Source organism: Mobula birostris, chromosome 6 (genome assembly GCF_030028105.1).
Source record: "Mobula birostris isolate sMobBir1 chromosome 6, sMobBir1.hap1, whole genome shotgun sequence".
Lineage (NCBI taxonomy): Eukaryota > Metazoa > Chordata > Chondrichthyes > Myliobatiformes > Myliobatidae > Mobula > Mobula birostris.
Window position 1 is genome coordinate 91,884,762 of NC_092375.1, and position 12,288 is coordinate 91,897,049.

General features: G+C 41.5%; 1 protein-coding gene across 4 annotated transcripts in view; it reads left to right on the forward strand.

Moving 5' to 3' along the window:
* Positions 1-12,288, forward strand: part of vwa8 (von Willebrand factor A domain containing 8) — a 481,708-nt gene that overhangs the window by 188,467 nt on the left and 280,953 nt on the right. For all 4 annotated transcript variants that reach the window (XM_072260839.1, XM_072260838.1, XM_072260837.1 and 1 more), the window contains exons 18-19: positions 22-122; positions 208-314. In XM_072260839.1, the coding sequence (XP_072116940.1) occupies positions 22-122; positions 208-314 (208 nt within the window). The remainder of the gene's footprint in view (positions 1-21; positions 123-207; positions 315-12,288) is intronic.

Sequence of the window (12,288 nt, forward strand, 5' to 3'; positions counted from 1 at the left end):
TATATGAACTTGTTTCTCCAGGTTTTTGCCAAACCTTGCCCGATCAGCCTTGCAGAAGAATCTGAAGGATTCTGGGATTGAGGCAAATTCAGATGTTGAGCAGGAAAGAACAGATATCAAATGTAAGTTCAAGTTTGCTATCTGTGAATGGTCCTGTCTGTGGTTTGTTATTGCAAAATTATATCTGTGGTTTATCTGATATTGCAGGTGAAATAAAGTCTGGGATTCTAACAATTGGGAAAGTTTCTGTTCCATTGCACAATCCAGATGAAAAGATGAAAGTACCAGATACTCTCTTTTATGAAAACACCCAGGTAATCTTGACTTCCATTCATCCAGTTGACATTTTGAGGGAGAATAAAGCCGTAAAATTTATATAGTCAGGCTGCCAAGGTTTAGCCTTTCATTCTGCATCCTGAGCTGCTGCACTCTGTCATTACAGCAGTGGTGTGACAGCCTGGATTTTGTTCCCAAGCATCAGACCCATAAACCCATGAACAGACAACCTTCTGGTTCGGAGATGTAATTGCCTACCTGTAAGCACTACTGATGATTTATAGCAAAGAGTGCACAAGATAAAGGATATTTATGATTATTGAAGCTGTTTGTGAAAGAGAAAAGCTTCTTGTTACTTGGGCTGGATGGATAATTGAGGTTAAGCGGAACTAAGACATATAGAAACAAGAGAAAATATGAAGAAAAGGAGGTGCCATTTCTCAGGCAAGGGGGACATAGCAAGGAAACCTAAGCCCTAAATAATTGGCAAACAGCAGGATGGAGGTGATTCCTGCTGCAAATTGTGAGAATGCAAAGCTGGTTAAAAGGGAGTGGAAGAGCCTGATTCACTCAATATTATTTAGGATGGCATGGTGGTACAGCTTTGAGCTGCTACCTTACAGCTCCAGCAACCTGGATCAATTCTGACCTCAGGTTTGTCTACATTCAGAAGGTACCCAATAAAGTGGCCACTGAGTGTATACTCATGGTCTTCTGCTCCTATAACCCATTCACTTCAAGGTTCAATATATATTCTGCAATGGCTTTTCTGCACACTACTTTTGCAACACAAGGGGATTTGAGTTACTGCCGCTTTTCTGTCAGCTTGAACCAGTCTGGCCATTCTTTGCTGACCTCTCTCATAAATAAGGCATTTTAGCCCACGGGATCACCATTCACTGGATTTTTAAAATTTTATGCACCATCCTCTTAAAACTGTTGTGCGTGACAAAGCAGTTTCTGAGATAACTCAAACCACTCCATCTGGCACTAACAAACATTCCATGGTGAAAGTCACTTAGATCATATTTCTTCCCCATTCTGATGTTTGGTCTGAATAACAAATGAACCTCTTGACCATCTCTGCATGCTTTGATGCATTGAGTTGCTGCCACTTGATTGGCTGATTAGATATTTGCATTAATGAGTAGATGTACAACTGTACCTAATAAAGTGGTTTCCTCCCATTTCCCAAAGCTGTGCAGGTTGGTAAGTTAATTGGCCTTTATAAATTTCTCCCAGTGTGTACGTGAGTGTTTGAATCTGGGAGGATTGTGGGAATGTGGGAAATATTAACATGGGATTAGTGTTGATTAGTGTAAGTAAGAGCATAAGAAGTAGGAGCTGGAGTAGGTCAATTGGGCTATAAGCCTTCTCTGCTAATCATTAATATCATGGCTGATTTGGCCATGGACTCTGCTCTGCCTTCAACCTCCTCATCCTTTCATTGCTGCAGTCTGAGGTTCCCACCTGCTTCAAAAGGGAATCAATCATACTAGTGCCCAAGGAGAGAGGGAAGTATTCACATCTACTGTGATGAGGTGCTTTGAGAGGTTGGCCATGACTAGAATTAACTCCTGATGCAATTTGCCCACTGCTGCAACAGTTCTACAGCATTTGCAATCTCAGTGGCTCTCCACTGAGCTTTGGAGTGCATAGAGAACAGCAAAACATACGTCAGACTGCTGTTTATCAATTACAGCTTGGTATTCAATGCCATAATCTCCTCGTTACTAATGAAAAAACTTCAAAACCTAAGTCTTTGTACCTTCCGCTGCAACTGGATTCCCAACTTTCTTATTAGGAGACCACAGGATAGGTAATAACATCCCCTCCTCACTGACAATCAACATAAGCACACCTCAAGGATGTGTACTTAGCCCTCTGGTCCACTCTCTCTATACCCATGACTGTGTGGATTGACACAACCCAAATAAAATCTATAAATTTGCCAATGACACCACAGCTGTTGACAGAATTTCAGATGGTGATGGGGAGGCTTATAGGAGTGAGATAGGTTGGCTGTTTGAGTGGTATCACAACAACAACCTTGTACTCAACATTACCAAGACCAACTAACTGATTGTGTACTTCAGGATTGTGTACAGTTCTCCTCTGAGGTGTCATTGGTGGAAAGAGTGAGCAGCTTCAAATTCCTGGGTGCCAATATCTCAGAGGACCTGTCATGAGCTCAACATAATATTGCAGTCATGAATAAGGCACGCCAGTGGCTCTACTTCATTTAGAATTTGTGGTGATTTGGTATATCACCAAAGACTCTTGTAAATTTCTATAGATGTATGGTAGAGAGCATTCTGACTGGTTGTATCTACATCTAGTATTGAGGCTCTGATGTGCAGTATCGAAACAGGAGGTAGATTCAGCCAACTCCATCAAGGGCACAACTTCCCCACATTGAAGATGTCTTCAGAATGGGGTGCCTCAAGAAGGTGGCATCCAGGATTAAGGACCCTCACTGTCCGGGCATGGCCTCTTCTTGATACTACCGCTGGGTAGGAGGTACAGGAGTTTGAAGACCCACATTCATTACTTTATGAACAGCATGTTCTCTTCTGCCACCAGATTTCTGAATGCTCCATGAATCCATGAACATTAGCTCTTTATTCCTAAAGACAAGAGAATCTGTAAATGCTGGAAATCTAGAGTAACAAACACAAAATGCTAGAGGAACTCAGCAGGTCAAGCAGCATCTATGGAGGGGAATAAACTGTCATTGTTTCTCCCCCCGCCCCCCACTTTTTTCAATTGCCCTTTCTGGCTTCTCTCTTATTGCTTCTCTTCTCCTCATCTGCCTATCACTTTCGTCTGGTGCCCCTCCTCCTTCCCTTTTTCTCATGGTCCACTGTCCTTCCCTATTCAATTCCTTCTAATTCAGCACTTTATCTTTTCTGCCTATCACCTCCCAACTTCTTACTTTATCTCCCTTCCCCCACCCACCTACCTTTTCCTCACCTGGCTTCATTGATGACTTTCCAGCTTGTACTCTTCCCCAATGTCCCATCTTCTTTTTCTGACTTCTTCCCCCTCCCTTTTGGGTCCTGATGAAGGGCCTTGGCCCAAGATGTCAACTGTTCACTGACTGCAGACACTGCCTGCTTGATAGTCAGCATGGACTAAGCTGGATGGCACCGGTGAACCACAGCAATGTTCTGCGGGCTATGGACAATATTCCTTTGAATTATGCTCACTCAATCTGCAGCATATTGTTTCCCTTTCAGCAGCATACTTTTAAATTAACTTAATGAACTACGGATTTCACAGCCTTCAGAGAGACTTGGCGGACTAACTCTCAAGCAAGCTGGTTTTGTCACCATGGCCAGAAGTGAGGCAGGAGTTGGGGGAGGACGGCGACTGAGACCCCCTCTACCCAGTGTCTTGTTAGCAACTGTGCTGTTGCTAGAGAACAAAATTGAGAACCTGAGGGCAAGATTGTATGTGTATGTGTAATTGAGACATGGCTTACTGCTAGCATGCCAGATACAGGTTTCCCCCGCCATCCAAAGGTGGAGCATTCCAGTGAAACGGTTCGTAAGCTGAAATGTTGTAAAGTAAAGTGCTATTTATTAATATGGGAAAAATTTTTGAGCATTTCCAGACCCAAAAAATAACCTATCAAATTATGCCAAATAACACATAAAACCTAAAGTAACAACATATAGTAAAAGCAGGAATGATATGATAAATACACAACCTATATAAAGTAGAAATACTTTTTGCAATCATTGAAGTACTGTCTAGCGCAGCGAAAATCTCACGCATGCGCTCTCGGCGGAAGCACTCGCTCCAGTAACCTTTAAGCTATGAGGCTGCCAAATCATACCAAATAACAAATCATACTAAATAACACAAAAATACACAGCCCAATTCAAGTAGAAATACTTTTTGCAATCATTGAAGCACAGTCTAGCGCAGCAAAAATCTCACGCATGCGCTCTCGGCGGAAGCACTGTCAGCGGAAGCTCTCTCTCCAGTAACCTTTAAGCTATGAGGCTGCCAAATCATACCAAATAACAAATCATACTAGATAACACAAAAATACACAACCTATATAAAGTAGAAATAATGTATGTACAGTGTAGTTTCACTTACGGGAATCGGGATGGTGTGTTAGGCTGAGTCATCGGAAATTGGGGTGGTGGGAAGTAGAGGAGACTGGGGTGTCATCTCATTGTAGTCTATTTCCAATAGGGCAGCCAGGTCATCTTCTTCTATATTTGCCTGCCTCGATGTCGAAGGTCGAGGTTTGTCGTCTGCTGTGGCTGATGTGCAAGGCTTGAAAAACGACAGTATACTTGACTGCTGAGCCTCGCGCATTTTTAGATCATACAGTTCTTTGTAAGCACTCAAAACATCCTGCAAACCTGCCCTAAACCTACGTGCCCTTTCAAAATTAAAGTCATACTTTTCTGCAATCATTGCAGCACTGTCAATCGCAGCGAAAATCTCATGCAACTGCTTCACGTTCAGTCCCTGGACGACTTCATTTTCGCTACTGCGTTCGGTTTCGATTGTTATCCTTTCCTCTTGCAATTGGATCAGCTCTTCATCTGTCAATTCTTGGTCATGGAATGCCAGAACCTCTTCAACATCATCTTCGTCAACTTCCACAAACCCAACCTCCTTAGCCGAGCTCACTATTGTCGTATTTATCGTTGATGGTTCAAAGCCTTTAAAATCGCTCACTGCTTCGGAACATAGTTTCCTCCAAACGCCATTTCTCATCGAGGCTGTTAGCCTATCAAGAGCATCTCCAATGTTGGCGATTGCCAGTTTTATATTGTAGTCTTTCCAGATCTCTTGCAAAGACGCTTCGGAGTTGCCCTCTCTGTCAATAGCACTTACAATAAAACACATCATATTTTGCGTATAGTAAGCCTTAATTGTGGCTATTAGGCCTTGGTCACATGGCTGCAGCAACGATGTGGTATTCAGTGGTAAGAACGCAACACGAATGTTACTGCCATACTCGGTAATGTCAGGCTGATGAGCAGCACAAGACCTTGTCCTCAATACCTCCTTGTACAATTGAATCCTCAACTTTCTCACTTGCTGACCTCAGTCAGTTCTGATTGGCAACATCTCTCGCACAATCTCCATCAGCACAGGTGCTCCACAAAGGCTGTGTACTTAATCTTCTGCGCTAGTTGCTTTACAATTATGATTGTGTGGCTATGCGCATCTCCAGTCCCATATTCAAATTTGCCGATGACACCACTGTCATAGGCCGAATGAAAGTTGGTGACAAATCAGCATATCAGAGGGAGATCGAAAATCTGGCTGAGTGGTGCTGCAACAACAGCATTTTACTCAATGTCAGCAAGACCAGGGAGCTGACTATTGACTTCAGGAGGAGGAAACCAGAGGTCCATGAGCCAGTCCTCATCAGAGAATCAGTAGTGGAGAGGGTCAGCATCTTTAAATTCCTTGGTGTTATCCTTTTGGAGGACCTATCCTGGGCCCAGTGAGTAAGTGCAATTACAAAGAAGGCACGGCAATGCCTCTACTTCCTTAGGAGTTTGCAAAGATTCGGCGTGAGATCTAAAACTTTGACAAGCTTCTATAGATGTGTGGTCGAGAGTATATTGACTGGCTGCATCACAGCCTGGTATGGAAACACCTATGCTTTTGAACAGGAAGTCCTACAGAAAGTGAATAAAGCCCTCCACACCATTGAGCAGACCTACATGAAGCATTCTTGCAGGAAAGCAGCATCCATCATCAGAGAACACCGCTCCCAGGTAATGCTGTCTTTTCCCTGCTGCCATCAGGAAGAAGGTACAGGAGCCTTAGGACTCCATAAAAGAGAGGTACCATCTAGCTGATCAGTCGTCATCCAGGTGATGTGAGTCAGAGTGATAAGGCTTTAGCTCAAAAGGGCTTTGGCAAGAACAGGCAGAAGCAAGGTAAGTAGGCAAGTGGGGGAAGCAACAGCGTCCATGCCTCTGGCCCTGTGGCTCAGAAGGGTAGGGAACTGAAGAGGGTGGCAGCAGTGATAGGGGACAGACAGACGATTCTGTGGATGTCAAAGGGAAACACTGATGGAAGTTTGACGCCCAGGTGCCAGGGTCCACGATGTTTCTGAACGCGTCCACAATATCCGGAAAAGTGAGGGTGAGCTGCCAGAAGTCATGGTACATATTGGTACCAAGGACAGGTAGAAAAAGGGAGGAGGTCCTGAAAACAGAATACAGGGAGTTAGGAAGGAAGCTGAGAAACAGGACCTCAAGGGTAGTAATCTTGGGATTGCTGCCTGTGCCACGCGACAGTGAGGATAGGAATAGAATGAGGTGGCAGATAAATGTGTGGCTGAAGAATTGGAGCACAGGCAGGGATTCGGATTTCTGAATAACTGGGACCTATTCTGGGGCATGTGTGACCTGTACTAAGGGATGGGTTGCACTTGAATCCAAGGAGGATCAATATTCTTGCGGGCAGGTTTATAAGAGCTGTTTGGAGTAGTTTAAACTAATGTGTCAGGGGGGTGGGAACCAGTATGATAAAGCTGAGGATGAACCAGCAGGTTTACAAGTAGATGATGGGTGTAACATGAATGTAAGGAAGTTCAAGCCAATGATTGGGTACAAATGCAGACAGAGCAAAGAGTTAAATTGTACCACAGAGGCAAAATTCAAAAGGGTGAAGAATGTAGGACTGAAGGTTCTGTATTTAAATGTGCATAGCATTTGGAATAAGGTGGACAAACTCGTGGCACAATTAGAGATTGGTTGGTATGAAGACAGCTGAAACGTCTCAACCCAAACAAGGCTGCAGGACCAGATGATGTCAGTACCAGGGTGCTCAAAGCCTGTGCCCCTCAGCTATGTGCAGTACTTTGCCATGTCTTCAACCTGAGCCTGAGGCACTGGAGGGTTCCTGTACTGTGGAAGACATCCTGCCTCGTCCCTGTGCCGAAGACGCCGCGCCCCAGCGGCCTCAATGACTACAGACCGGTGGCATTGACCTCCCACATCATGAAGACCCTGGAGCTTGTTCTGGACTTGTTCTGGAGCTGCTCCGGCCTATGGTCAGGCCACACTTAGATCTCCTCCAGTTCGCCTACCAGCCCCGACTAGGAGTTGAGGATGCAATCGTCTACCTGCTGAACCGTGTCTACGCCCACCTGGACAAGCCAGCGAGCACTGTGAGGGTCATGTTTTTTGACTTCTCCAGTGCGTTCAACACCATCCGCCCTGCTCTGCTGGGGGAGAAGCTGACAGCGATGCAGGTGGATGCTTCCCTGGTGTCATGGATTCTTGATTACCTGACTGGCAGACCACAGTATGTGTGCTTGCAACACTGTGTGTCCGACAGAGTGATCAGCAGCATTGGGGCTCCACAGGGAACTGTCTTGTCTCCCTTTCTCTTCACCATTTGCACCTCAGACTTCAACTACTACACAGAGTCTTGTCATCTTCAGAAGTTTTCTGATGACTCTGCCATAGTTGGATGCATTAGCAAGGGAGATGAGGCTGAGTACAGGGCTATGGTACTTTGTCATTTTAATAATTGGATTAAAATGATATGTAAAGCCCCTATTGCTACTGTTGTTACTAACAATTGTAGGTCTCCTTTTTTTCAGCTTTCACGGGGAACAAACAAGGCTGTCCATTAAGTTCTTTGTTGTTTAATCTAATATTGGATCCCCTTGCTATTGCTCTTCGTGAAGCTAAAAATATCCATGGGATATTTGTGAATGAGACCATGCATAAGGTCTCTCTTTATGCTGATGATTTATTGGTTTATATATCTAACCCTGATGAACCCATTCCTGCCCTGCTAAAATTATTTAATGAATTCGGAGGTTTTTCAGGATATAAAATTAATTTTAGTAAAAGTGAATTATTTCCTTTAAATGATTCTGTTTCTATATATGATAATACTCCTTTTAAAGTTTCAGACTCTTTCAGATATTTAGGTATTATAATTACTAAAAAATATAAGGATCTTTATAAAGCTAATTTTGTTCCCTTAGTAGACTCTATGAAGTATTTATTTAGTAGATGGAGTCCACTTACATTTTCACTTGTTGGTCGTATTCATATAGTTAAAATGATGATTCTACCGAAATTTTTATATTTATTTCAGAATATTCCTGTTTTTTTGACTAGGAAGTTTTTTGATTGGATTGATTCTATTATTTTATCTTTTATTTGGAATAGTAAAAGACCAAGAATTAGTAAATGTCATTTATAAAAATTGAAAAAGGATGGAGGTCTTGCTTTGCCTAATTTTAGTATATATTATTGGGCTGTTATCTGCAATATATGTCTTTTTGGTTATACTAGGTTGATAACACTGATCGGCCAATTTGGGTAGATCTGGAACTAAAAGTTGTAAAACAGTTCTATTTAACTTCATTATTGGGGACTCCTTTACCTATGCAATTAGGTAAAGTTGTTAATTTAAACTTATATCCTGTGATTAAGTATTCTTTACAAATTTGGCTCCAGTTCTGCAATTCTTTTAATTTTACAAAATTTAAACTTTGTAGTTTAATTTACTGAAATTACGTTTTTTAAGCCTTCTTTGAGTGATCTAATTTTTCTACTTTGGAAAAATAAAAGTATTAATTCTTTTTTGGATTTATTTAAAGAAGATAGATTGATGTCCTTTGAACAATTAACTGATAAATATTCTCTTTCATATTCACACTTTTTGCAATACCTTCAAGTTAGATATTTTTTACAAAAATATTTAAGTACTTTCCCTTACATATTGGAGACTGACCTGTTAGATACTATTATGAGTATGAATCCTTTGATTAAGGGTTCTATTGGAAGAATTTATAATTTATTATTACAATGGGATAAGCGTCCTTTGTCTAAGATTAAACAGGATTAGGAAAAGGAACTTAATTTGACTTTTATGACGGAGGATTGGATGCGGATATTGAAGTTGGTTAACTCTTCTTCAATTTGTGCTAGCCATTCATTGATTCAATTTAAAATTGTACATCATTATCATTTGACAAAGGAGAGACTTTCAAAAATCTTTCCTAATGTTGATAGTCATTGTGATAGATGAAAAACTGAGATAGCTACACTAACACATATGTTTTGGTCTTGTTCTATATTGGAACAGTTCTGGAAGTCGGTTTTCTCAACAATTTCTAAAGCACTTAAAATTAATTTACAACCTAATAAATTAACTGTGCTTTTTGGAATAGTTCCTCAGAATACTCATGGTATTTCTGTGTCTGACCAACATGTTATTGCATTTGTTACATTGATAGCTAGGAGGGCCATTTTGTTGAAGTGGAAGGATACATCAGCTCCCACTTTGTCACAATGGTTCTCTCAAGTGATGCTATGTCTTAGTTTGGAGAAAATTAGAAGTCGAACCGTTGAAACTTTATTTGATTTTGAGAAAAGATGGGGCTGATTTGCTCGTTATTATCATTTGAGTTAATTGATATAATTTTTCCACGATCTAATTGTAAATTCTTTTAGTATATTTTCTTTCCTTGCTGGTGGTTTGATGTTTATTTTTAGAAGCTTTTTGTATGACGCATGGCTCCGAGGTTGTACACCTATTGGGTTCTCTTTTTTTTTCTCACTTTCCTGCTTAGTAGGTTTTTTTTGTTATCACAAAATTTTGTTTTCAATCTTTAAGATGATGGGTTTTTTTTGAGACATTGTAAGTGTTGTTACTTCGATGTACACATGTTATTTTTCCTATATATATACAATAAAAAGATTTGAAAAGAAAAAAAAAGAAAAGAAAGAACTTTGTCACATGGTGTGAGCAGAATTATCTGCAGCTTAATGTGAAAAAGTCTAAGGAGCTGGTGGTAGACCTGAGGAGAGCTGAGGTACCGGTGACCCCTGTTTCCATCCAGGGGGTCTGTGTGGACATGGTGGAGGATTACAAATACCTGGGGATACGAATTGACAATAAACTGTACTGGTCAAAGAACACTGAGGCTGTCTACAAGAAGGGTCAGAGCCGTCTCTATTTCCTGAGGAGACTGAGGTCCTTTAACATCTGCTGGACGATGCTGAGGATGTTCTACGAGTCTGTGGTGGCCAGTGCTATCATGTTTGCTGTTGTGTGCTGGGGCAGCAGGTTGAGGGTAGCAGACAGCAACAGAATCAACAAGCTCATTCGTAAGGCCAGTGATGTTGTGGAGATGGAACTGGACTCTCTCACGGTGGTGTCTGAAAAGAGATTGCATGCCATCTTGGTCAATGTCTCCCATCCACTACATAATGTACTGGGTGGGCACAGGAGTACATTCAGCCAGAGACTCATTCCACCGAGATGCAGCACAGAGCGTCATAGGAAGTCATTCCTGCCTGTGGCCATCAAACTTCACAACTCCTCCCTTGGAGTGTCAGACACCCTGAGCCAATAGGCTGGTCCTGAGCTTATTTCATAGTTTACTGGCATAATTTACATATTGCTATTTAACTATTTATGGTTTTATTACTACTTATTATTTATGGTGCAACTGTAACGAGAACCAATTTCCCCGAGGTCAATAAAGTATGACTATGACTATGTTGTGGACATCACTGAGTCGTGGCTGAAAGAAGGCCATAGTTGGGAGTTTAAAGTCAAAGGATATACTTTGTATCAAAAGGACAGTCAGGGAGGCATAGGCAGTGGTGTGGCTCTGTTGGCAAGAGACGGAATAACATCTTTAGAAAAAAAGTGACATGGGGTCAGAGAAGGTTGAATCTTTGTGAGTGGAGTTAAGAAATTGCAAGGGTAAAAAAGCTATTATGGGAATCATACATAGCCCTCCAAACAGTAGCCAAGATCTGGGGTTGAGATTGCAAAGGGGGCTGGAAAAGGCTTGCAACAAGGGTAATGTAACAGTTGTAATGGGCACTTCAATATGCAAGAGGATTGGGAAAATCAGGGTTGTGTTGGATCGCAAGAGAGGGAATTTTTTGAATGTCTATGAGTTGACTTTTGGAAAAAGACTATCTTAAATTGGGTGTTGTGTAATAACCCAGATCTTATCAGGGAGCTTAACGTAAAGGAATGCTTCGGGGGCAGTGATCATAATATGATTGAATTCGTACTGCAATTTGAAAGAGCGAAGCATAGGTCACATGTATCAGTATTGTGATGGAATAAAGGGAATTACAGAAGCATGAGAGAGGAACTTGCCCACTTTAATTAGAGGACGATACTGGCAAGGATGACGGTGGAACAGAGGTGTCTGAAGTTTCTGGGTATAGTTCACAAGATGTGGGCTAGATATGTCCCATAGAGGAAGAAGTTCTCAAATGGCAGGTGTAGGCAACCGTGGCTGACAAGGGAAGTTAAGGACTGTATAAAAACTAAGGAAGGGGCATGTAAGGTAGCAAAGTGAGTGGGAGGTTGAATGATTGGGAAACTTTTAAAATCCAACAAAAGGCAACTAAAAAGGCTATAAGAAGGGAAAAGATGAAATATGAGGGCAAACTAAATAATATAAAGCAGGATACTACAAGTTTTTTCAGTTGTATAAAGAGTAAAAGGGAGATGACATTTGGTATTGGACCACTGGAAAATGATGCTGGTGAGGTAGTAATGGGGGACAAAGAAATGGCAGATGAACTTAATGGATACTTTGCATCTGTCTTTACTGTGGAAGACACAAGCAGTGTGCCAGGGGTCCATGAGTGTTAGGAGTGAGTGTAATTGCTATTACAAAGGAAAAAGTGCAAGGCAAACTGAAAGGATTTAAGGTGGATGAGTCACGTGGACCAGATGGATTACATTCCAGAGTGCTGAGAGAGGTTGCTGAAGAGATAACAGATGCTTTGGTTATGATCTTTCAAGAATTGAATTGACTTTATTATTACTTACATCCTTCATATACATGAGGGGTAAAATCTTTACGTTACATCTCTATCTAAATGTGCATTGTGCAATTATAGTAATTTATAATAAATATTATATATAACAGCATAATCAATATAACATAGAAAAGTTGTGTCAGCATGAATTAAGCAGTCTGATGTCCTGCTGGAAGAAGCTGTCCCTGAGTCTGTTGGT